At 40.3% G+C, this 25,890-nt stretch overlaps 1 protein-coding gene across 1 annotated transcript in view; it reads left to right on the forward strand.

The window, feature by feature from the left end:
- TPH2 (tryptophan hydroxylase 2) overlaps window positions 1-18,318 on the forward strand; it is an 84,873-nt gene extending 66,555 nt beyond the window's left edge. The window contains exon 12 of the mRNA XM_027889089.1: window positions 18,268-18,318. Within this exon, the coding sequence (XP_027744890.1) occupies window positions 18,268-18,273 (6 nt within the window). The 3' untranslated portion in view covers window positions 18,274-18,318. The remainder of the gene's footprint in view (window positions 1-18,267) is intronic.
- Window positions 18,319-25,890: the final 7,572 nt, after the last annotated feature.

Consider the following 25,890-nt stretch of genomic DNA (forward strand, 5'->3'; position numbering starts at 1 on the left):
TTTGCACCACAGTGGCTCCTTTCCTGTCAAGTGCTTCCACCTCTCCTTCCCTACTTTCTTTGTTTTCCCTCACCTTTCCTCAGAGGGTTTTCAGTACTGCAGTCAGACACTCTTCTCCATGTCACTTGAATGGGACTCTGTTTTTAGTTTCCATTTTTTTCTAAGCTGTTTTCTTTATCTATACTCAGAATTACAAAAGTGGCCACTTCAGGTAGCTATGACTTCTGAAACACCTGTTGCTTCTGGTGGGAATACTGTCGCTTTGTGTGCTCCAGCTTTGGTGCTTTTGTTCTGGATGCATGAACGAGGAAAGTTCAAGGCTATGCTGCAAAATGTTTGTCTTTCTTCTTTTAAAGCTAACAACCAAACTCCACGATTTTTTTCTGCCTCTCTTTCTGTGCTGTAGCTTTTTCACACCTCTCCACTTAAGAACCCCTTCAGAGGCACTAAAAGGAGTCCTTATTTCTTTAGAGAAGAGATAGTTAAAAAGGCACAGGACTGTGAGGGGAAGATGGGGATATGGGAGCTGAGCAAGGCTGAGTCAAGACAGAGGCAAAAGCAGTCGACTGAAGTCAAGGAGAGGTAAGAGCCTGAAGGGATAGGCGAGGGAGGGCTGTTGGAGCCTGTCCTTCGTCAACTGAATAAACAACCCACATGGCAATAGCAATAAATAATTTTATGAGGCGCTAGATAAGCTTTTAAGGGAAAAATGTTAGGGGGTGTAACTGCAAATTGAGGAGGAAAGCAGCTGAGATGGGTTTCCTTGTTGCCGTCTGTCCTCTATTTGGCAGCAGTTCATTTGTGAAAAAAGCGGTCAAGAGTAGTTTATGATGCTAAGACATTTCAATGACTTGCACTCAGTGAAAATCAGTGATATTTCTCCTTTAGGTTTTGCTGCTTGCAGTTGAAAGCATTTCCCTGCCTGAAATACTATTTTGTTAAACCTGGCAATGAGTAAAATCACAAGTTCCTTAACAAAATCCTCTGGGCTTGAAAGGGGATGTGTTCATTACCCTTGTAATTAGCAGGAAAACATCATCTTCACAGGGCACTCAGTCCCCTCTGATTCTCCTCCTCACAGCTCCCTAATCACCAGGTGCCGTTCAGATTGTAGATTGTTGCTATTTAATACATATTGTAGAAAACTCTGATTATGTTTCAGTGTGAAACACTTCGAGAGCTGGGCCATAAATATTTCCATCAACTTGTGTCTCTTCCACCCCCAGGACTCACTTTCTGCAATACAGCTAATCCCTCAAAATGCAGTTTTGGTTCTGGTTTTTGTGGAGCTGATCTTTATGTGAAGGAAGTGTTACCTTGGGAACAAGGTTAAGTGATAGGCTTATGGACCTACTCTCTTAATTCCCCTTTATTTTATGATGGAAATTTAAGATGTTGTGAATGCTTCATCATAACATATGCCAGCAGAAACATGCCAAAAATAGCAATCTGAAGCAGCACACGGTATGTAACGCTTGCATACTTCTCCGAGAGTTAGAGAGATTATTGAAACAACACATGTCAGATGCTATTACTGTCATATTGTTGGGGCCATCTGTTAGAGGCCAAGATCAAGACCTGCTGCTTTCCCAGGAACAGCAGCTCCGCAAAGGACTGTGGCAAATTAAACCAGATCTGCTCAGGCCTGGGGAGTTCATGTAAGGGGTTTCTTGTTATGTTTCAAGATTTCATCAGGGATAAACCCAACAGTATATTTTGGATGTTGCTCCAGGGGAAGTCTGAGGAAAAGCTTTTCAATTCTTTTTGTTTGTTTATTTGCTGTGTGTGGGGGTTTTTTTGGGGTTTTTTTTTGAGACACTGAATAGCAGGTCCAAGATAAGGACTGAATTGTCAGGATGGGATGTGTACATTTGCACTCACAGCTGTGCTTCTTGGAAAACATGTTCATAAATAAAGTTCATACAAATGTGCACATGAAATTATTTGCAGTTAGTGAAGAATAATTTGACAGCAACCTGGAGTTGTATATGACTGCTGATTAATGCAGTTGACTACATGGACACAAATTTTCAAAGCAACACAAAGACTTTTGAGGTTCCATATGGAATTAATTCGGATGCCAATTTCTCCTAGTGCTCTTCAAAATCTCAGCTAGAACACCTATAAATTTGTTTACTAGATATAAGATCAAGTTCTGTTTGGATCCACAGGGAATTTTGGTACTGGCAGCAGTAGGCTGGATTTCACACATACACTTAATGTGTCAAAGTAGCTACTCACACATACATATATCTATTCATATAGATATGCCTTTTCAATAGTATTAACATAATGGCACAGCTTTTAGTTCCACTTCATTCATAGAATTTACTTAATGGGCATATGTTTTACTGGCATGTTCCTTAACAGTTTTAAACAATGTCCTTGCTGACACCAGAACACTAAAGAATTAAATGTATTGATGTGGAAGATTGAAAGTCTCTGCTATGAAGACAGACGTGGTTCAAATGCCATGGAGTGGGAGTAATTTTCAAATGTAGGAAAATGATATCATAGATCTGGAATATTTTTGTGGAGGTTTTGTTTTGCTGCATTTTGGTGAAAGACTTGGACCCAGCTCCTACCCATTCTACACTTTTCACTCGGTAGAGCCACAAAGAGCCTCCAAAGCTTTGCTTCAACTCTGCTGCAGAAAGAAATCCTGATTTGAAATCTCAGGCTGTGCTACAGCACATGGATACCTTTCCAACAGACTCAGGATGCACAGGTTCATAGTGAGAGCTCCTGGAGGAACCCAGCACAACAGGGTGCAATAGCAGGAGAGACCTTCCCAGAGTGGAGGAGGCTCAAATCTAGTACTGAAATAAGAAGAGAGCAGTGGGGGCATCCCTGTTAATCTGCAGTGCAGGAGGGAGATGCATGTGGAAGAGGGAGGACTGCTGGGGATCCACTGCTGGCAGCACCTTGTCCTTCTGCCAGCTATTTTCATGTTTTATGCAATGACTGCTTCATGTAAAACCTGTGGATGGTCCTGAGATTTGGGGTGGGATCCAAGTCCCCGTTTCCAGGAGAGCACTCTCACTGGCAGGGCAGAGACTTGAATTTTATTAACTGTACCTTCAGGGCCTGGGTAGGGAGCTTTTGCTTGTGGAGGTCATACTCTGGGGAGAGGACAATAACATTATGCTCACAGCAATTTTGTAATCTACCGCTGTTCTGTCCTCTGGGTCTATTGCAGAAAACTGGTGTCAGAAAGATGCTGCTGCAGCTGTTGCCAACGAGGAGTAATGATCCCAACTGCAGCATCCTCCGTACACATATCACTGTCTGGGGACGTTAGCAGTACAAGCTGATTATGCAGTGCAGAAGTATCTAACAACCTTCTATTTATTTACTTGCAGGAGAAATTTCCCAAGTAGATCTCTATCAGTCCTCACAGCCATTTTTACTCATTGCTTTCTTTAATGAGAAGTGTTTAAAATACATTTTTGGAAGCCTTGTTTGATTGAAATTCATTGTGTTCAGATTAATTCAGATGAGTTGGAAAACTCTTGATTCCTTGGAGGAGGGTATCAAGGTGGAATTGAAAGATGGTCTAGCAGTTTTGGAGCCAAGCAAAGGGCATGTTTTCAAACCACAGGTACTGTGGAGATATTTGTTATCCTTGAGAAGCGCTAGCCTAAAAGAGAAGCTTCCAGAATAAGAAATAATTTCCCTCCCTGTCTGGGTTTGATCATAGTGTTATTTGGGGTAGAAGCAATTTTCTGATTTTGAAATCTGTGCCAAGTGACAAGCTCCCAGGACAGGGCATTTCAGCTGAGACCGGTGTTCCTGTCACTTTTACTGCTGCTTCCAGCACAAATGGGCAGCGATGCCAATTTCCATGTGCAGCTGCCAGTGTCTGCCACGAAGAGGTACTCTGAGGGAGGCCACCAGCAGACTGTCTCCAGCTGAGGGACCACACAGCTTTCAGCATCTCCAGTCTGGACCAGGTGTGCCAGTAGTCAGGATGACTGATCTCAGAGGACTGTCTTGGATTAAGCAAAAACTTGAGGTGCATTGACTGGCACATTTTAGGTATTTTTTGACTAATATTTGTTCAAACAATTCTGAAGCTCCTCTCAAGATTTCATACAATCTAAAAGCTCACGTATCATCTTTGCTGGCACAGTGTATTCTCCAATTTCATTTAATGTCCAGCCTCCACGTGACCAGAAAAGCTCTCAAAAATTGGTCCACTTTTAAGATCGTGAAAAGAACAGTCAATTCTTCAACAATCTATATATTTCATAGTATGTGGTAATAGAAAACTTTCATAAGCAAACCCTAAAGCATCACAAAACTCTGCTTTCCCTTGAATGAATTCCAACGCAAAAACTGCCTGCCTGTGGTCTGCAGGACTTCAAACACAAAGTGTGTTAACATGAATACCATGACCAATCTCAGCCATAATGACACAGAGAGAGACTATTGCTGACACTAAGTAATTCCATGCTGCAAGAAGTTTGTTCAGTGCCAGCAGAAAAAGAGGCAGCTCCACTGTAGAGGCTATCCAATTTGTGTAATTTTTCAGGAAATGCTGTAAAAATATTTTTCTTCATGAACCTGTGCTTGAGCTGTGTATCTCTAGGGATAAAATATTTTTGTTCTTCATGGCACTTTTTTTTTGGTGTTTCATGATGTGACAGGTTTCAAATATTTGGTGGTTGAAAGATTAAAATGCATAGTGTAAAGGTGGCAGGAGGATAATATATTTGTTTGCTGTTTTCTTGCTTGAGTTTCCTTAAATATGAAGAGGGCAGAAGAATTCAACTAAACCAAACAAAAATGTGTTTTTTTTCAATATTGAGGAAATACAGACTTACTTGTTTACACTGGGAATATTCTTTAATTAAGGCAACCCTTGGAGTAATAGTATATATGAGGGAGGCTGAGGCTGGAGCTATTTCTCCTAGGAGAATTGTGAATTAATATGTGTTCCTCTCTTTTCCTCTAATTTCTTTCTGCTTGTAGGAAAAATTATATCCACATTGTAGCTTCAGTCCATGTCATTTAATATCCTAGACTGGTCCCCCCTTGGGATGTAGGGGAAGTGGGAAAAAGGAGTATATTTAGAAAAGGAGATAGTTTGTAGAGAATTCAATAGCATTTTGATTAAAACAAGACCCCTGAAATGCAATGGATTCAATTGAGATTATTTAAATAATGTTCTCTAGCAATTCTGCACTGCTTTTGCTGCCCCCTATGGTTTCTGGGTTCAGAGATGGAAAAACTGCAGTTTGCCTTACCAAGCCACAGTGTTGTAAGAAATGAAGAGTGCCAAATAGCCTGTCTCTGCTGATGGCTGCCAGTGGGTCCTCTGGGAGAAAGTAAGAGAAACTGAGCAAACCCCTAGGGAGCCTTGCCAGCACCCAGCACTGGGTGGCCCAGCTGGTGGCCCAGCTCCCGGTGCTCTGCCTCTGTAGCAGGGAACACCTTTCCTCCCTGGGAAGCTGATCTGGAGGTACACTCTGGCCTCTTGGGTCCCTGTTCCTCACCAGCTCCCCTTTCCTCTGCCAAAGCAGTGACCCTACCCAGGAGCTCTTTATGCCTTTGGAAATGTGCTGCTGTGCTTCCCCCTTGGAGGGCAGCACCTAGGGAGGAGGCAGATATTGAGCCCCTTTTTTTGGTCTAAATGTTACCTAGTTTAGTTCAGAAGAGGTCATTGCCTTCTGCTATGCCAAACACCTGTTCCTAGAAAGCACACAGTCACAAAGCCATCTAACAGACTTCTCACATCACTGGGTGTAAACCATGTATTCATTTTATCTGCTTTTTCCCCTGGGGAAGTGGTCCAAAGCCTGAAGTGTCATTAGGAAAAGCTGGAGGAATACTGACAGTTCTTGTTTTGCAAATTGTCAAATGAACCCATTTCCCACTGTTGCTGGTAATGTCTTTCATTATGCCTTTAATGAAATTGTATTGACATATTTATGGTCTAATAAAAGGAAAAAAAAGTTACCCTGGAAAAGCAGTTTTCAGAGGCTGAAATGTTTTAATAATGGTTTCATAAATTATTTTCATTTTTTTTTAGTCATAAACATTGGCAAAAAGGACATCATATTATTCAAAACTGCTAATGAAATGATCTCTGGACTGTGCCGTTTAAATCCTCTAAGATATATTTTTTTCCTACCTCTCCTTTATATTCAATGTCCTTTATTTTTGACATCAATGGGGAGCTGGCTACAATATGTTGTATCTTCTTCCCACACAGACCATTTATCCGCTAATATATTTTTCTATTCTCTTATCACTGGGAAAACAGCACTTTTTGACATACCATTTTATGATTTATACTTTAAAATACCCACCTGATCCAGTTTTATTATGTCCTCAGTTGTTGAATTCAGCAGGAGTTAAAGTAGGGACTTTAGCATCTGTTTTGAAATTGTTAGGGATTAGCCAGAAAATTTTGTGATGATTCTGATGAGCATCTGTCACTTTTTTTGTGGGGCAGTGGTGAGAGCTTCCAGATAGACTGTCATGTCTGGTGGATCTAGATCTGGACTCTTCCTAAACCTGTGATCCAATCTGTTAATTGTACTCATTTGTATGACTGCAGTTCTGGTTTCAGTAGTAGATGATGTATAATCTTTTTCAGTATTTTTTTCTTTTGTAAACTCATACAACGAGTCTGACTGAGAGCTATGTATTTTCACTTCACTTATATGAATCAGCCAATTGCTGAATCCAGCTCAATTAACATCTGAATTGGCTTTTATGGAAAAAAAACAACAAAAAAAGACTATTGGTTCTATCCCAGAGGTCACAGCAGACTAAGAAAATAAAGGTCATATTGTATCTTGAATTCAGGATGTACAGATGTTATAAAAAGATAAAATCTGAAACCCAGAAGGGAAAGGAAGATGTATTTGCAGCTGTACTATGTATATGTAAATGGTAACACATGATTTACTGGTATTATCTTTTTTTTTTAACAAAGAAATGTCGTAAAAACAGGCAAACAGAAAAAAAACCAAAATGGACCAATGAATATCAATACATACTCAATCTCGCTTAAATATGCAACTGGGGGAATATATGCTAGTTTCTTAGGACATGGCCAGTAAATATATGGAGCCTTAGTGGCAACTCTGGCTTTTTGGAACATTAGTTCCTATATCACAGATGAAAATAAGGATATAAACATCAAAAATAAAGAAGAGAAACGATACCTATACCCATGAGATCTCTGTGTAATCCAAATCAGTTGCCTGCAAGAGAGTTAGAAAATACTTTATGCATTCAGGGAATACAGCTTTCCATCAGAGAAATAAAATAGATATATCTAGAAGGTATCAGCATTGGTCTCATATTTCCTTTCTTTGGGTTTTACTCTGATGTGATTTCATAGTAGCCATACTTTTCCCTTTGAAGCTCACCATCCTTAGCTCAGATGCAGGGACAAGGAACATTTTGGAGGCAGAACTCTTGGCACAATTTTTGCTCATGTTGTAATTTCATCCTGTTTCACGTTTCTGTCTCCTTCTCTGCCTGCTGTGACTTCTGGCTTGAGCTTGGGCTGAGCATCTCCAGAGTTCACCATGTTTGAGACATGTCAAGTGCTGAGCTAATGTATAATTTCATCCTCTGTGGGGTGGTGGTGGTGGACATGTTGGCACAGAGTACAAGGAGTTTGACCCAATTTTTTTAGCAAAGATGTTTGTGATGGTTTTCAAAGTTTTATGAAGGGGTTGTCATTTAAAGCTGTTTGTGGCTCTTACAGATGTATTTGTCTGTCTGCCTGTTTGTTCAGGCACATTTGTTCTATGTGCCTGTTTTCTGTCTGCCTGTTTATTATCAGCAAAGTTCAGGAGTGGGGCTGCAATGGCTGAAAATGCCGGCCTGTTTGTTCTCCTGATTCATAAAAGAGGAATTGTACTGTGAGGGAGTTTGGAAAAGAAAGGTAACAGTGCAAGAAAGCCAAATTTGAATCCATGCCCAACTCTATAAACTTCACCTTTATTCTTCATTATCCACTGCAAAAGGTGAAGTGTCTTTGTGTTTGTTAAATTGCTGGCCTCAGTCTCACAACTGCCATTCAGGATCTGAAGCCGTGACATTGCAGCTCTCTGTGAAGCTGAGTTCAAAACACCCTCACTCTGGCTTAGAAAACAAACAAAAGGCTTGGGTCAGCTAATGGCAACATATGGAACAAGAATTTAACTGGTTGCCTGAGGATAAAGGGATTTGTATTTGCTTATTGATCCCAGGGGCCAATCTCATGGTGATGGCTAAACTTTTCTGTGGATCTGAAATGATGTAGCTAATGGAGCTGGACCTCATACCTCTGACCTTTCCTGCTCCTCCTTGTCAGACTGGACTGGGTATTCTCCAAACTGCATTTGGTGCTGCCTTTGCCAAAATCCACGAGCCTGTGCTTATTTTATCAATCTGTTTATAAGTGCTCCTGCTTTAGACCCCTCTACTTACATTTACAGCCCTGACATTACAAATGTGAGTTCTCAAATAACAAATTTGTTTCCCTGTAGACTTAGTATGCTGTGGCATCTGTAAATATCTGCTCTCCCCTGTGAGTCCAGAATAACACTGTAACATGTACAGGTCAGCTCAGGGCAGGAATCACCAAAACTGCCTACATTAGGAGTTCTCTCCTGGTTTTGTTTTTGTTTTTGTGGAACCTGTATTCTTTTCTAAAGGAATGCCTGCTCCTCATAACTCCTCTAAAAATCTCCCTGAGGTTTTCTATGTGATAAGTTGTCTCTAAAATAATTTCATGAGTAAATTTGGTAGAGTATTTCAGACATGTTCCTGCAGAAAGAGTAGGACCATTCCAGGAAGGGGGTTGCCTGGATCTGTTGTCTAATAATGCTTTATCTATGATAGAATTTAGCATAGCTATGACAGGATGAATAAATTGTTCTCAGTCACCTACCAGTGGAAATTTCTCTTCACAGCATCACTTTAAAAAGGAAGCAGTTCCCCTAAAATGTTAAATTGATGTTCCAGCTGAGAAAAATAACAGTAACTTTTGAAAGAGAATTTGATTTTTATACTCTTCTGGTTTACTAGCTGGCAGCCTTAGGTATCTGCAAGTATATCCTGAATACATAATCAGCCTAAGCTGAAACCAGCACAAGTTTTACATCTCTCTTGTAAATACAGTTCCTACAAAGGGTGCTTGCACTAGAGCAATACATAGAAGCACTGCACAAACTTACAAAGTGCTCTGAAACCCTTTAAAGGGTAGTGCTTTTGAGTAAATGACATTCTCCAGTTTTGTGATGTTGTGGATAAATGCCTCATTTACTAACTGTGAGGGAACCACAAAGATCTGTTGTTGTAAAAGTTTGATTTTCCATTTTTTGGGACTGGAAAATAGAATAGAGATTTGCCCCAGCCTTGTGGCATAATTGACAAATCATTAATTTCATTGACTCTCACCCTAGTGAAATTTATCAAACGTAAGTCCATTTGTATTAGCAAAACGGGTTACACACCATGGTGAGGAAATCCCTCTTCTCATGCTCTTGCTTTTATACTTTCACCTTTATTTATTTATTCTTTTTAAAGCGCTGTTACATACTGTTGTGGGCTTAGAAGCTTCAGACAAAGATCATCAGGGAGATCCTTCTGTTGAGTCAGGAGGTGCAGAAAGGACCCCCCGTGCTTTCTGAACTCCTTCTCAGAGAGAAGTCTAGGTGCAGCTGGATCCAGTCCTAGTCCTAGATGTGATCAATGGTTTGTGTCTAATGGATTATATAGATGTAACTGAGCCTTTGCAGGACTTTGTCTTGCAGGATTAAGGATGGCAAACCAATACATTATTTAAATTGATGATAATAATGATTAGACTAAAGGACTTTAATCTGAATCAGTTCATAGACAGTATAGATATTTACAATTACAATACAGTAAACTATTTATTAGATCAATAATTTCAAAGCTAGTAAAATAATTAGTAAGTAGGGATTGATGTTACTCTGTACCAATGACTCTGGCTGAATATCTTTCACTCAGCCTCCAGGTGTAACCTTGAGGGGTGTTCCTACAGGGATTCTAGAAATCCCTGCCATTAAAAAGTGGGATGTGCTTTCTGTAGTATAAAGTGATTGACTGTCAGTCATACGTTTCTAGCCTAGCTGCGTCAGCTCAGCAGCCTTCATCTCAGCAGCTTTAGATAAGTTATCAGTACTATCTCTTGTTGGTTCCTTTATCAGGAACTTTTTCTGCCACATCCTCTCCAGTGACAGTTTCTGTCAGGAAACGTTGTTTTTCACATTCTCAGAGTGTTTAACTTGGGGATTGTCAAGTTAGGCTGGTCTCAGCCCTCTTCAACAACAAAAGCAGTTACGACCTCCCTTCTCCATCCATTGATGCAAATAGGGTAAAGTTTGAGCTGTTTCACTCCCACTTGGGCAGAGCAGCCTGCTACACATACCTTGTAAAGAACCTAGAGGAGTAAATAGTGAAGCCTTCTGCTTGGTCTTGTCCATTGAACTCAATGCACTTTATGTCAAAATTGCAAATACATCAAGTGCTAAATGAATGTTTGCCAGTGTTCAGATGGATTTGGGAGAAGCAAGGGACTGCATGCAGCAGGCAGACCCACCTCACTTCCATCTCCCACCCCCCAGCCTGCAAACTTCAGTGACGAAAAGAGCTTTTGAAGGGTGTCTGACTAGGAATAAATTTTCTTTTTTCTTGGTTTAAAGAAGAAAACACTTTCCCCACCCCAGCAGGTTTTTGGCCCTGGCTGGTCTGTGTCAACACAGCTGGAGCTGGAGTGGTGGTGATGTACACCACTGGTGATGCTGGCAGGGGGATGCTGCTGTGGGGGTGTGCTGTGCTTCCACTGCAGCTCAGCCTCTGGATGCCATGGAGGCACACAAAAAGAGGAGGGTTAAGAGAGATCCTGATTAAAGTTCCATTTACTGATGCTCCTCACCAATTTATATCCAAGTGCTAGTTTGCTAATTAATGACTGCTCATGAAGTGCCATGTGTCAGCAATGAATCACTTATTTTTGTTGCACTGCAGTAGTATACTGCTAATGAGCAAGGACAACTCATACAATTAAAGTCTAAAATAGCCCTGTCAGTAGGACACAATCAAGTGTTTATATCTTGCTGCAGAGGGTGGACCAGAGTATATCACTTTCCTAGTGATGTCTTTGCTAGTTTTACAAGAAAAAAAGATGGAGAGTTGAAAAAATTTGGGGTAGTAAATATTTTTTCAACTGTAGTAGTACAAGGAATTGACTTTAATTTTAAAAGAACTAGAATTCTGCCAGTTACCTGTATCTGGCATAATCTTAAAATAAGGCTGTCTTAATTATTGCCTCTAATGGGCCTCATCAAGCTCAAAACTAATTAAAAAAAAATAAAAGGGAGAAACAGCCTGGATAAAATGGGGAAGATTAGTGCAAAGTTACAGCAAAATCTGTAGTTTGTTTCTTCACAGCTGCATGTAGGTAGGAAAACTGAGAAATGGGGACAAGCCAGCTGTGAATGTATGTAGGCAGCTGTTCATACTTTAAGCAATACCTTGAAAAACCTGCCACTGAACCAGGAAAAGAGCAAATAACATTTCTCCTGTTTGACCTGGTCAGTGCTAGCACAGCTGAGATGTTCTGTTTTCATTCATGAGAGGTAAGATCAAGTCTCTGAAGAACATTTGGTCCATCCATGCACACTGCATCCCTTTCTCCACAGTGTTATGCATCACAGTCTGAACCACTGATGTAGTCCACTAGTTTTCCTCACAGGAGGGAAAAAAAAAATTGTATGTCTGAGAAAGCAAGTAAAATCTATTAGGCAAGTTCCCCATGTTAGTAGCGACATGCACAAATGACATAAGGCCATATAGGTTTCCTAGATGCAGCAGTAGGAAAACTGCATCCCATTTCCTCTGTCAATGGATAAATCTGTCTCTTCTGGACCCAATTAACCTAATCAGGAGGGAAGGGGTGGGATATATGTAGTCTATATTGAAAAGATAGGACAAAACAGAGGCATTGTAGAAGGCATGGGAAGAAGAATGGACCTTTTATTTTAGTGGTTTGGATACAAAATATTTCAATGTTTAGGATTTTAACTTTGTAGTGAAAAATAGTTCTATGAAAATGACACATTCCTTCCCCCAACAGCCCCTATGATCTCTCCACCACTCCCTTTTACACACACCAATGTGGGAACTTGAGTTTCGATGAAGGAACAAGAGCCTGATCAACAGCTGTGACCACTGCTGATGAAAAAGAGCAATAAAAATGAACATCCATTGTCCTTGGAACAGGTTCTGAATACTTTCTCAGTGTGAGCAGACCTGATCTTGCTCAGCAATAAGAACAGCTAAGGCTCTCCCATTACTGCTAGCATGACAGATCAACATTTGTCCTTGGTGTTGTCTGTAACAAGCACTGGGCAGACCCTTTGTATTGGCCCCATACAGCTGTTTAAAAAAATCCCATGAAACGAGAATCTTTTCTGAAATGATTTCTACAAATTCTCAGGAAGCTTTGTGAGCGTCTGACTCACTCTGGGGTATAAAGCCCTCACTCTGGGGTATAAAGTACAGTGGGATTGCCAGCTCTGTTTTTTCACAGGCTTATTTAAGAAAAATACTCAACTCAGGTTGAGTAGGGAAGACCTTAATCTCCTTATTCTTGAGAACACTGCAGCACTCCCCACCTAAACTTGCTTGAATGTTAAGCTATAAAGGCAGGTGTGCTGCCTGTATCTTATTCCCTTCATGGTCCCGCTGTGATCTCCAATGACATCCTGGCACTGGACAGTTCCCCAGTGATAAATGGGGAACAATTCCTCTTTTCAACATCTGCTCTTCCGCTTCTGTTTAGCTCTTTGAAAGCTGTTTGTTTGCATTGACAAGACTGTGGTGAGATCGTGAGAAAAAACTTTGAATGGAATTAATTTAGATATTTCTGATCTTGAGTTCTCTTTTGGGTAAGTCAAGGTTCTGTATAACTGCAGAGTGGAGGCAGGGATAAAAGTATGAGGCTGTCAGAGCATCTGCAAAATGGACACTTCATGAGTTTAAAAAACATTCACTCTTGTGGAACAGAAGTGTAGTATATGCCATTAACATTAGTGTCATTGAACAGCCTCTAAATTGCAGATTGGTGGGAAAATATTGGTATGAAAACAAGAGAAAATGAAAACTGTAATAAGCTCTCTGCATAAGAAGGGTAATCTACAGTTAAATATAAAGGCTAAACTGAAAAAATATGAAGGATTAGACATATTTCCTATTTTAAGGCTAAGACCGATGCTCTGCCTCCAACCCCCAAAGCTGTGACAAAACTTAATGGTGTGAAGCAGAAACACCATGTCAGATTTCACTCTGCGTTCCTGACTCTGGATGATTTATCAGTTGCAGCCATTCTGTTTGCTATTAATTAAGTACAAAAGTTATTTTACTTTTGTAAAGTTATTATATACAAAAGTTAATAAGTTAGCTTGACTGTACTATGGAGCTTAGTTGAAAGTGAAAACAAAAGGCCTTTATTTCAGCTGCTGTAAATTCAGGTTCCAAATGTATTTCTTTGCATTTGTACACTCATAAAATGAGAATAGGCAGCCTGAATTCTGTACTGTAGGTTCTCCAACACTTGTTGTAAATGTGGTTATAAAAACTGATTACTTCTGAACAAATAACCTGCATGCATTATAACACAGTCAGGAGGATGGATATGATCTGGATGGTATTAAGACAGAATTCTGTCATTTCTTTCCCCCCTGACAGCAGATATGTGGGCTTCACTTTACGCTTTGGTGAACAATGAACTATTGACCACCAAATGATGGGAGAGCGACGTTTGATGTTGAGAAAACTGTACTAGAAGTGCCCTCTGGGAGACAGTGCTCAGCACAAAGGTAGTTCTTGAAGCTGACTGCCAGCCAGGCTCTGTCTGTAGCTCTGACTGCTTCAGAAATGTCAGTAATGTCAGCCAAAATGGGAGGCTTGTGAGAGAGGAAGACAGAGCATCTTGCTGCGGCAATAACAAGTTTGTTGCTAAATGTGAGCTATTACTACCCACAAGCACAGATTTCAGAGAATGCACCCCTAGACACAACTTTCCTGGTGACATGTCCCTGCTCTGCTGGGAACTCAGATTGACACATACCTATGGCAAGGAGCCTTTTTCCCCCTCTGTTACCTTCTGTTTTATTCCTCTTTTCCTTCTACCCAGATAATAATAGAGTATTTTTCCATTTTCTTTTTCTTAATGGCAGGTAGAAAGAATAGAAGATAAACCCCAATAAAGCAGCCCTAGAGTCTCTGGGGAAGTGGATGTCTTTCAATTCAAAATACAATGAAATACAAAATACAACTATGATGGCTGATGTGGCTTTTTATTCTTCAGTCAGATGATTAAAAGGTAAATGCTTCCTTCTTTCAGTGATGTACTTCAGTACAGTGATGGTAAATTGAAGACAAAGATGTGTTTGGGTGATGCAGGGGACCAGACACTATTCAAACATAGGATGGAGAGGATTTTGTTTCTCCAGGAGTCTGAAAGTCCGACCTGTTTGGGAGTTCCTGTATGAGTGGAGATGTGCAGTGTGGGTGAGCTGAGAAGGGATGTCAGGGGCATAAGAGATGGTGGGAGTTGGAAGCCACATGTGGCTGCCAGTCCTTTCGTCTGGGCTGCAAATATACATCTTGTATCTTTTCTTTCCTGTGAGAATCTCAAGGGTTCTGCTGCAACACTGCTCCAGCATAGTGGTACTGCACAAAGGAGAAATCTAGTTTTTATTCAGGATAGAGATTTAAGCATTCCTGTCTACTTCCATTCCTAGTGGTTGTTTGGCACTTTCTTGTGCTGAACTTCTGAAGAGTCCATACAAGGTGCTTTGACTAACCACTCTGCTCCTGAAGCCACCCCCAAAATTTAAATAACCCAGACGATCCTTCAACTCCCAGTTCAGCTCATTAAGAAGTGTGGGTCCCTGGGACCAGCAAACACAGCACGGGATACATTGTATGCAGTGCTATCTTTTGTATGCTGATTTTAACAGCTCTCTGAAAAAGAGGTTCAATTACAGTTTGCCTTGGAAGAGGCTTTCATATGAGCTGCTGAACCCTCCCAAGCGCCATTTACAGGCCAGTGCCTGCCAGGCTTTGATGTTTGCTGGAGAAAGTCCAGCCCATGGACAAGTCACCAGCTCCAACTCCTACTGGAGGGGCCAAGCAGCAGACGTGCCATGAGTGCAAAGGAGCACCTGGGGGCTTCAGAAAGATGGCACGCCACCCAGAGAGGTAATCTTAGTGCCTAAGAGAGTTTTCCAGGGCCAGAATTGTTTGCTTTAATAAAGTAAGAATTTTAGCTGGTTGAAATGAGGATACGTGATGGGGGAAATTTAGTCTTGATGGAATATTCTTATAAACATTTTATTATTACTTTTTGCACTGAAGTGTTCATTGTGTCTCATGAGAACCATCGTTAGACATTTTGACATACTTTTTATTCAATTCAGAAATTAACAGTGTAGTTTTAATGAAGTTCAAATAAACCCAGTATGAATGCTGGGATACAAAACAGTTTTTTTGTTCAAAAATGAAGAAGAAAATCAAGCAAAAGCATATCGGAAGATTACAAAGATAATTTAAAAGAAAATAAAAAGATAATGAATGAGCACAGCTATCATTCCCCTGAATATAATGAAATGTGTTTTATGACATTTGGCTGTAATCACAATTAGCAATACTCAGGGCTATTTGCTTGGCTATGTGTGCAAATCTGAATGTGTGTGTATGAGAAAGTAATAGTGGCTGTACAAATTAATTTCTTGTGAAGAGCTGATTGCTCCACCTGTTATAGTCTGTCTACATCCTATATTCCCATCAAATGTTGCCGATTAGTTCACAGAATGTAATTGAAGAATGAAAATAGAGAGCAAAATGTCTGATTTATAGACTGAAATGGTTATGCCCAGTGATTTTTTTTTTAATGCCGGTTTAAATATTCTGTTATTAAATTGATTAAATAATTAAATGCTGCTATAAACATGTCAGATGGTACTGACATCAATTTTCTACTGCTGAGTGGGACTCTCATTTACTTGCTAATATAGTGAATATTTCTAAAGTTGGTGCTAGTCTTGAACAAGATTTCTAAAGAACACAAAGGAAAGAAGGAAGGGATGCAAATACCCTCTATAAACACTTGTCAGTGAAAAACATAGCATGGGCAGATCATGCTGTTTGTATGTGCCTTATTTATGTTAAATAAAATTTTTCTTTTTTAAGTTGAGCAGAGCTGAAAGAATAACTGGTTCTAAAGGGAAAAGATTATTTCAATGATTCCTTGTTTTCTTTAAAAATACAATCACCAGACCACAAGCTGCATTATTTGTGTGTTTATTCAGTTGTAGAACTGAATCTATATTTGAGAAAGCATGAAAAGTTAAGACAAGAAATCCCTAAATCGAAACAAAGCCACTTGCTGCAAATCAAAATGTTAGTAAAGCAGATAAAGTAGAAACTGGTTTTGGGAAAATATATAAGCTGATAAAATCCATGCGGACCTATGGGAAATTAGCATAGCAAACTATTATAAATATTGTCAGCTACAGCAAGAGTAAAGGAGATCTGGCCATCTCACTCCCCAGTTAGAGCTGAGGCTCTGCAGGTTTGGAGCATCTTAGCTGACTGCCTTTCTTCATATCTGGTGGCAGCTGAACTGTATTTGTATTCAACCCTTTATTCTTTGTTTGCCCTGAACTTGCTTGGAGTCTATTTAAGCTGTGCTAATGGCTGTAGTCTAATTTAATGAATAATCTCCTGGAGGTCCACAGTCGTTGTCTGGGTTTACAAATTTTTTAAGGAAGAAAAAAAACCTGTACCTGCCTTTTTGATGGTATTCTGACTTTGACATGTTATTTGGCCCACTCACTATTCTCCACCAATATGCAGAGAAGAGGGGATAGCAGTGTGTGTATCATGCTGTGCTGCCTTTGGCTGGGGCAGAGTTAATTTTCTTCACAATGACTAGTATGGGGCTGTGTTTTGGATTTGTGCTGAACACTGTGATGATAATACAGAGATGTTTTTGTTATTGCTGAGCAGTGCTTACACAGAGCCAGGGCCTCTTCTGCTTTCTGTACTGCCACACTGGCAAGGAAACTGGGGTTGTGTGGGAAGCTGGGAGGAGACACAGCCAGAACAGGTGACCCCAACTGACCAAAGAGATATTCCAGACCATATGACATCATGCTCAGTATATAAAACAGGGGGAAGAAGGAGGAAGGGAGGGACTTCTGGAGTGATGGCATTTGTCTTGCCAACTAACCTTTACATCTGATGGGGCCCTGCTCTCCTGGAGATGGCTGAACACCTACTTGCGCAGGTTTGCCTTACAGCAAAGTAAGCCTCTCATTTTTAAACATTTACCTGGACTCCACATTCCAAGAGTCCCAATCTACATCAATCCCCTGACACAATACCTACTTCCATTTTCTCATCTTTTTTCTTGTTCCCTGAGTATTTCACTTAAGTATTCAATAACTTATAACTTGCCTGTGCAGGCAAGTATTCCTGATGCTGCAGTGATGGCCAGATGCCGGGACACCTCCCTGCTTGTTGTCAGATGCAAAGCAGAGGCCTTTTTGCAACTTTTCATTAATCATTAATTGTTGGACTCAGGTTTAAAGACTGGAAACTGTTTAATGTGCCTCAGGTTCCCTTTTCAGAGCAGTTTTGAGCTGAGTGAGTGCACACAGTCACTATTCTCTGAATATGTATCAGAATAGATTGTATTAAAGTTCTTTTTTCAGTTGCTGGTGAAGAGATTCATTAAGAACTTATGTGCCATGAGAAACTTGGGAATTTGACTGATTGAGTGTGAAAGCATGTACTCCAGTTGAAAGGATGATAAAGGAGATAAAATTGGCATTGTGGTTTTGAGGAGAAGGTTCCTCCAGATTTATTTAGGAGAACAAGTTAAATAATATTGGGAACAAAAGCAGAAAGCTTATGAAAATAACAGGTTAAATAATGAAAAATAAAATTATTTTTCAGCAGTAAAGAAACTGGAGAAAGCCATTAGATCTCAGTGACAAGTCAGTGATGATCACTACAGAAGATATACTTGGAATGGACATTCTCACAATTCAAGTGACTGTCTTTACTCCAAGTCTTAAAAATGATTAGTGTCTATATAGCTGCAATGGTTTGGGGGCTTTTTTTTTTTTTTGGTAGAAATTGCTGTAACTAAAACTAGATATGATTGGAATTTGGAAGGCAACATTTGTCATTACTAAACATGTTTGCTTATATTTACAGTTCTAGAAGAAGTAGCCAGCAAGGAAGGTTTTAACTTGAAACAAATCTGCCATGTTGTTAGGAGACGTCAGAGTAGGTCCTCTAAGATGCTCTTTTTCTGTCCTGTAAATACACTTGGCAATTTTATGTAGTGCATGGAGAGCCAGACGTAAGTGTCTGTACATCTCCGTTTGGCACTATTCGATCTGAGAATTGTACTTTGGTGTACATTTTATTAAATGCAAAAATGAAAAACAGAAGAAGCTTCTAAGCCCCGTGTCAGTGAACCACACAGTAAAAGTGCAATTATAAAACTATAATAAATATTTATGTGCTTAGTACATATGAGATATTCTAAGATTCTATATTGTAAACTGCACATGCACTGAATAACAAAAGACTGAATACCAAGGCATTTTCTGCTTTGTAGATTAGGCTACCACAGCCCACCTGCTTTGGAAGCAAGATTATTTTCTTTTGCTAAAAGTGAATGTTTTCAGATTCTCATGTGCATGAAGAATTAAGCATTTACTTGTATCTGACAAGGAGATGTATATGACATGGTGTATCCAGAGTCATTTTATTCATGTGGTGTGGGAGCCCCTGGTGGTCTAGAGGTTAAGGACACGGTGCTGTCACTGTTGAGACCCGGGTTCGATTCCCGGTCAGGGCCACTCCCTGGGCAGATGGAGCTCGTTAGCCCATAAGGCAATCCATCTACGTCCTGAGGACTTCGCTGCCACCGTCCAAGCGTGCTTGGCCCCGGCAGATGAACCTCAGGATTAAAGGGTGGGCTCAGTTCCGCGCACACTGTGTCTCACCTAAAAAATCCAATGCGCAGGCTGGAAGGTGTAAAGACCTTCCCTGGTTCTTCATTCGCGAAGACTGGCCATTATTATTTATTCATGTGGTGTATTATTGTCACTTTTTAGCTAGTGGAACTTCCTCTCCTTCTATGAACAAAAACTGTGTCTCTTTTGCACTGTTTACTAGGCTCACCCTAATTCTTATTCTGTCAAAATAAACTCTGAGATATGAACTCTATTCCTCTGTGGAAAATAAAAACCCCACAACCTTTTTTGTTTGTTTGTTTGTTTTTTCCTTTTTGTTGTGAATGGAAATAAAGAAGGTTGAGAGATAAGTCTGGGAACTATAATCATAGAAATGTATTAATGAAACTGTCAAATAATTCCTTTGAAGACACTTTTTAGCATGTATTTCAGAAAAGGAGCAATTTGTGTGATGCCAACCATCATTAATTGAAATTTCTGTGCCTCTGCTTTAATAAATTCGCTTCACTTACTTGATCCTTTAAGTGGCTCTCCCATTAAGTGGCTGCACTTGTTAAGGGAATGGTGTGAAGCTTGTGGTCTCTGCTGAAATCTGTTTACATGCTAGGTCCATTGATAAAAAGAGAAGAGCTTCACATCCACTTATGGTGCAAATATGCAGCCTCCTTTCTGTGAAAAGTAGGTGGAGAAAGAAGGCTGGAAAGGGTGGCTTGGACATATATTTCTGTAGAGCTTAGTCATGCCATTCTCTTAGTAACCTGATCTCGTTCACTCAAGGACCTGAGCATGTGCATGATTCCCATATGGCTAAACAAGGATTTTAGGCTAAAAATGTGCTTGTGAGTGCAGAATCAAGTCGACAAAGATACGCTAAGTATGTGGTAAGCAGTGGCTTGGAAGCAGCTGACAACAGCATAAAAATACATCAGGTTATGCATCACTGGCAGGAATCTTTCAACTGGATAAGGTTGGATAGGGTATTCTGAGGGGATAATTCAGCCCCTTTTCATCACAGACCAGGACGTGTTTCCATCGTGTGGGCAGATTGGTGGTCATTCCCCATGTGACAGGGAGATCCTTGAACCTCAGCCATGTATTCTCCTTACCTAAGTTGTGTTTCCAGCTGGGTAGGAGGGCACCACATAGACCTGGCCATACAGTGCAGCACCTGCCAGCCAGCCTTGGTGTTTTGGTTATGTGGTGAAGGTGCTTCCTTCTGGCCACATGAAAACATGGCATGGGGCTATAGGGAAAGAGGGCATCAGGGTTGGCAAAACAATTCAATATCCCAAGAGAAGGGATGGGATGAGGTCTGACGCCCAGGCCCAGTGGGGAGGCAGTGCTCTCCCAGGTGGCAGCTTCGTTTACCTTTTAGATGTCAGTGTAGTTCCCCAGGCATGCTGTGGCTGCAGAAATACCCAGCCTGTGCCCATCATCACAGCTTCTTTTGGTGGGCATCAGTCAAGTGAGGTCTTGGGGCATAATTCCTAAAAAAGAAAAAAAAAGAACAAAACAAACCAACCAACCAAACAAACAAACAAAAATGGTAGCAGGGTTGTGGTCTATGCCAGCTGTCAAAACAGTGGGGCCTTAGGAGTTGCCTCAGCCATAAATTGAAGCTATCTCTATGGATAACTTGAGGGAGTCAGTTCACGCTGGGTAGCAGGGTTTTTGATGTGACTCATAATTGAATACCTACAGAATATGATCTCTTCTCTAAACATGTAATGCGTGTAGAATTTTACACAATATATAAATTCTGTAATTGTATGCCACCTTTTTGAATGCAGCAACAGGTAAAACTGTTCCTGAGCATCATTTTTAATGCTTTCTCTGAAAATCACAACTACTGTTGCAATTCTGAGCCCAGTTATAAAACTAGTACCTACCATTCACAGTAATACATGTCAGAGGGAGGCAAGAAAAGGATTAGTGTTTCATGCCAACCTGATTCAATAAGTGAACTCAAGTTACCTAAATCACATGAAATCCTAGGGTAGCTCATATACTTTAAGCTAGGACATCCAAATACCTTGCTGGGCTGATAGGCTTAGGCTTAGAGAATTCCTAAAGGAATCTGAAATAATTTCTGCTTCGTATAGTGACTGCTGACATTCATTATTTATATCTTTATCTTATACTGAGAAATAGAAGAGTTTCATTTTCAAATTTGTCATCTGCGTATTAGACATGAACATGACTTAAATAGCAACAGAGGATCTCCCTGAGATAGGGATATATCTCAAGAACAACCACTGGTTGATGAGGCTTCTGTTGTGCAGAAAAAATGCCAAATTGGCTTCCTGAAGAGAAAAAAAATCTACAAAACCTACCAGCATCTTGTCCAAATTAAGAATTTATTAACTTCAATTGGATTTTCACATTTAAACCCATTCTGTTTGATTATCTATTAATTGACAAGCAAATTCTTTCTCCCCAGAGGTACCTTTCCTTTCACAGTCTTCCTTTCTGGCTTCTCAGAAAAAAAAAAAAAAAAAAAAAAAGATCACAGCATTTGAACTCCCCAGTGCCAAATTTTAGGTACAGAATTCACTGTTAGCATGTAAATTATTTGCCAGTAGTGGACCTGACTGGTAAAGACTCAGGTGCCAAGCTTCAAACTTTTTGAGTATCTGGTTACCAGCTCCTGAAGTGAAATACTTAACTCTCCCATACACTGTGCCTCAGGGTGGTAAAGGAATAGCACTCCACTGAAGTGGAAAACCAAGCAGAGTTACTCACAAGAACCAGTTCAGAATTACTCAATAGGAACCCATTCAAAGCTGCTCCAAACATCAGTTTGAAGCTCTGGTGCTGAATTCAAGGTGATAGAAAGGCACCACCATCCTCAGCCAAAATTTTTCTCTCTTGGATTGTCTCTGGCACACATTTGATCAAAGAAGTGGAACTGACAAATCTTTCCTTGAAATTCAGAATTAACAAGAGACATTTGTGTAAAAGAGCAAGTCCCAGGATCAGGAACCAAATTAATGGTGTTTTCTCTCTTCTGAAGGTCCCAAGCACAGAGCCACAGCCCAGGCACAGGTGCACCATGACAAAGATCCCTGCGACTGCCATGCCCTGCTGTTCTTCCCATTAGATCCCACACACACCTGCATGGAAAGACCAGCAGAACACCCACTGATAGTAGCACTTATTCTCCTCGTTTCTGAGCAAAAGTGTCCCCGTTTCACTGGGACTACTTTTTTGTCAACATTCTTGAAAAACTGTTGGTTTAGATTCTTGCAGCAGATGTGAACTCAAGTCTTTTCTGGGTGAGGAGATCCTAAGTTGATAAGGGTTTTGAAGAGAAGGATGAGTGGCTTTTTATCTTTCTGTTAGAAATTAATGGCAGGAGAAGCCCTGTTTGACATTTTATTAACCAGGCACTGGAGGGTGCCCTCTGTACTTGTCTCCTTCTCTAATTTCAGTGGGAATTTTGCAGTCATAGTTTTCAGGAATAGTCTTATTCACCTACTCTTGTACACCTCTGCACTTCAGTACTTCCTTTTTCCTTCTTTTAGACATACAGAGAAGAGCATTTCAGAGGTTTATTTCTGTCTGTATTTATGTACTGTACCTTTTGCATAATTTGCATCATTTGAGGCTGTTTAAAAAAAATGTACTTGCATTACTTTTGGGAATTGAAGCATGGAAGAAAAGAAAATTACATGTTTATCTTTATTTGATTTCTTAATTTGAGATGCAGGGATAAGTTAATTAATTGACAAAGAGGTTTTAGATTTATCCCATTAGAAGTTAGGGCTGGGACTGCTGAGCAGTTAACCATTTTTGACATGTCAAGAACCTGAGAAGATTGCTTTTTGTTACGTATTGATTTTTTCTCACTTCAAGCTAAGATACTTTTATATTTGTTTTAATATTTTGCAAAGTAGTAGGAATGCCAATGGTAGCTAACAGGAAAGGGTCTCTGCTTCCAGTAGCTTACACTGAATGATTATTTTGCTGAGAAAGTATAGTGATGATTTTATACTACAGTTACATCGCTCTGTTTCCATGTCTTCTCAATGGTGTGGAGATTCAGAGTTCTTGCTAGATTCTGGTAAAAGGCAGGTAAAGATCAGCTGATAAGTATTAGTAGTAGTATCATAGAATGCTAATATTGCCAGTAACTAATGATCGCATTTTTGTCTGGAGATAAGTATTCAGAAATCCAATCAACAAGCACTGACTCTGTTGTGCTAAGTTCTGTATCTGAAAATTTCAGTCTAAATATCCAAGTTAGACAGATAAGACATTCATGCTTAATTCAGTGTTCTCTCTGCTCTGTATGTTTGGCAGGGACACTTAGTCGTAGACAGATCACTAAGTTAAAGCATTTATGAGATGCTCTGAGGTCCCCCCACAGCCAAACTCTTGCTCTGGCACAATTCTCCTTGTGTCATTTAATTTCTAATCCCTTTCCAGGCCAGTAGTGCATTAGCTATGTGGTAGAAAAAGACAAAAGTACTTTCATATTCCATTCAGGTATCAAGTTATTTAATCAAAACCCTAAAGAGTGAAACCCAGATTTGGTTTGGCTCTTTATACTTAGCATAACCTAATACTAGGGCTTTGTTTCCTCCTCAACTATCTGATTGAATGCTGCTGCAAATTATTCTGTTTTTAGCAAAGCATTATTTCATCTGGGGCTCATGTTTCATATCTTTCAGAAAAAAAAAAAAAGGAAGAATTTTTTCATCTTATTTTCAAGACTTGCTTAGGTAAGCTTTATGACATACCTGCAAGACTTGAAACAATACATGTCTTGAGGAGTAAAAAGACATCAGTGACATTTCATATTGCCCTAATCACAAAGGGAATATATTGCATAGTCTAATTCCTCTCCAACACATATAGGATTACAGGGTAATTTGGGCTGGAAGAGGCCTCAGGAGGCCTCTGGCCAAGCCCCATGCTCGACAGTTCAGAACAGATTGCTCTGGGCCGTACCTGGAGCATGTGCTTCAAGACCTCCAAGAACAGAGGCTGCTCATCTCCTCTGGGCAGCCTGGGTCCTCTGCTTGGTTGTCCTCATGGGAAACATTTCTTCTGTCCAGTTTGAATCTCTGTAGTTTCACTTAATGTCCTTTGTCTCTCAGCCTCCAGACACATGCTGCTGGGAGAAGCCAACTCCATTTCCTTGACAAGGTCCCTGTAGGTGCTGGGGGGCTTCTCTGTGATCCCCTCAGAGACATTTTCTCTCCAGGTGAACAAGGCCTGGTCCCTCACAGCCTCTCCTCACAGGGCATATGCTCTATTCCTGAGCATCGTGTAATCCCTCCACTGGACTCTCTCCAGTGTATCAATGCCATTCCCATACTGTGGAGCCCTAAACTGAATGCAGTGCTCTAGATGAAGTCTAACAGCTGCTGAGTACAGGGAATAATCACTTTCCTTGGTCTACTGGCTGTGCTCCTGCTGACACAGCCCAGGGCACTGTTGGTCTTCATTGCTGCCAAGGCTCACTGCTGGCCTGGGCTGACCCACTGGCACACCTCCTCTGCAGAGCTGCTCACCAGCCTGCCTTGTTGCAAGGGTTTCTTCCTCCCAGGAGAACCACATTGCATTTGTCCTTGTTGAATTTCACAACCTTCCTGTTGGCCCATTATTTGAACTTGACTTCAGGCAGGGATGGAAATACACTGGGAAACAATTGAAAGGACATGATTGAATTCAGAGGTTGCTCTTGAATCATGCAGGACAGAAATTTAAATACATTAAAGGGAGGAAGAATGTGCAAAGGGATTTCAATGAAATTTTGAAATACCTTGAAATACAGTGACCGAGTCTTTCATCAAGCTGTGTATGGCGTTAGCATAGTGCAAAACCTGCTGCTGTATAAGCAGAGCCCACAATCCTTTGACCAGGAAAAAATTCATTAGTTCACAGCATGGAGCCGTATATCTATCAGCAGTCAGGTACATAAAGTGCACATCAGGTGTTTGTGGGATGTATGTACTCACACACACATACATAAACACAGTGTGCTACAGTGGGACTGACAAAATGCTGATGGGACAGGCCTGCACATGGGTGGGAGCATATGCCTAAAAAATCTCTTGTCATAGCATTTCATTAAAATCAAGCAAAACAAATGGAGGCCTGAATATAGTATACTTTAGGTCCCTTAATATAAACCAAGTTGCACAGACATAACCTGTGTAACCTCACTGTCCTACTCGATCTCTAAATTAGGCCTTTTTAGGGTTATTTAGGCTTAAGGAAGGACATGAATTTGAAGTGAAATAGCTGTTCTAATTTTTCATGTAAACAAACTCTTATTTGATTTTTCTGTAATTATTCAGTAGCATGAAAATTAAAGATTATATTCCCTTTCAAAAAAAATGTATTAAATATTTCATGCAAATGACTTGATTATATCATTTTAATGAATACAGAAAAAAATTAATCAGCACAAAAAGTCATTAATTGTAACATGGCAGAAAACCATTGAAATAGACAACAATGGTTCTTTAACATGTTAAAGAACTCTTTACTCAGACTATCGCAAAGCCATCTTGTGGGCAACGTATTTACTAGTAATTCGTAAAGCCCTCTCAGTGCTTTACATATCCCCCTATGTATTTCAGTAGGAATCAACCCTGCTAAGACTGAATCATTCCACAGTAGCCTGTATACACAAAATACAGAGGAATTTACTTCAAAAAGTGGTTCCTGATTTTAGGAGTCATCTCTCTTTTCATAAGCTCAACTTGATCAGAACTGAAGAATTTGTGAAAGGCGATATTGCACTCAGAGGAAAGTCAAAGGGATTCTGAAAATGGATACAGTTTAAAGCCACATTGGTACTACCAGCTACTGCAAGTCCTTACAGCTGAGGATTAAGTTA

The sequence above is a fragment of the Empidonax traillii genome, unplaced genomic scaffold (assembly GCF_003031625.1).
Source record: "Empidonax traillii isolate 1590-97213 ecotype Southwest subspecies unplaced genomic scaffold, ASM303162v1 scaffold252:size1141739, whole genome shotgun sequence".
Lineage (NCBI taxonomy): Eukaryota > Metazoa > Chordata > Aves > Passeriformes > Tyrannidae > Empidonax > Empidonax traillii.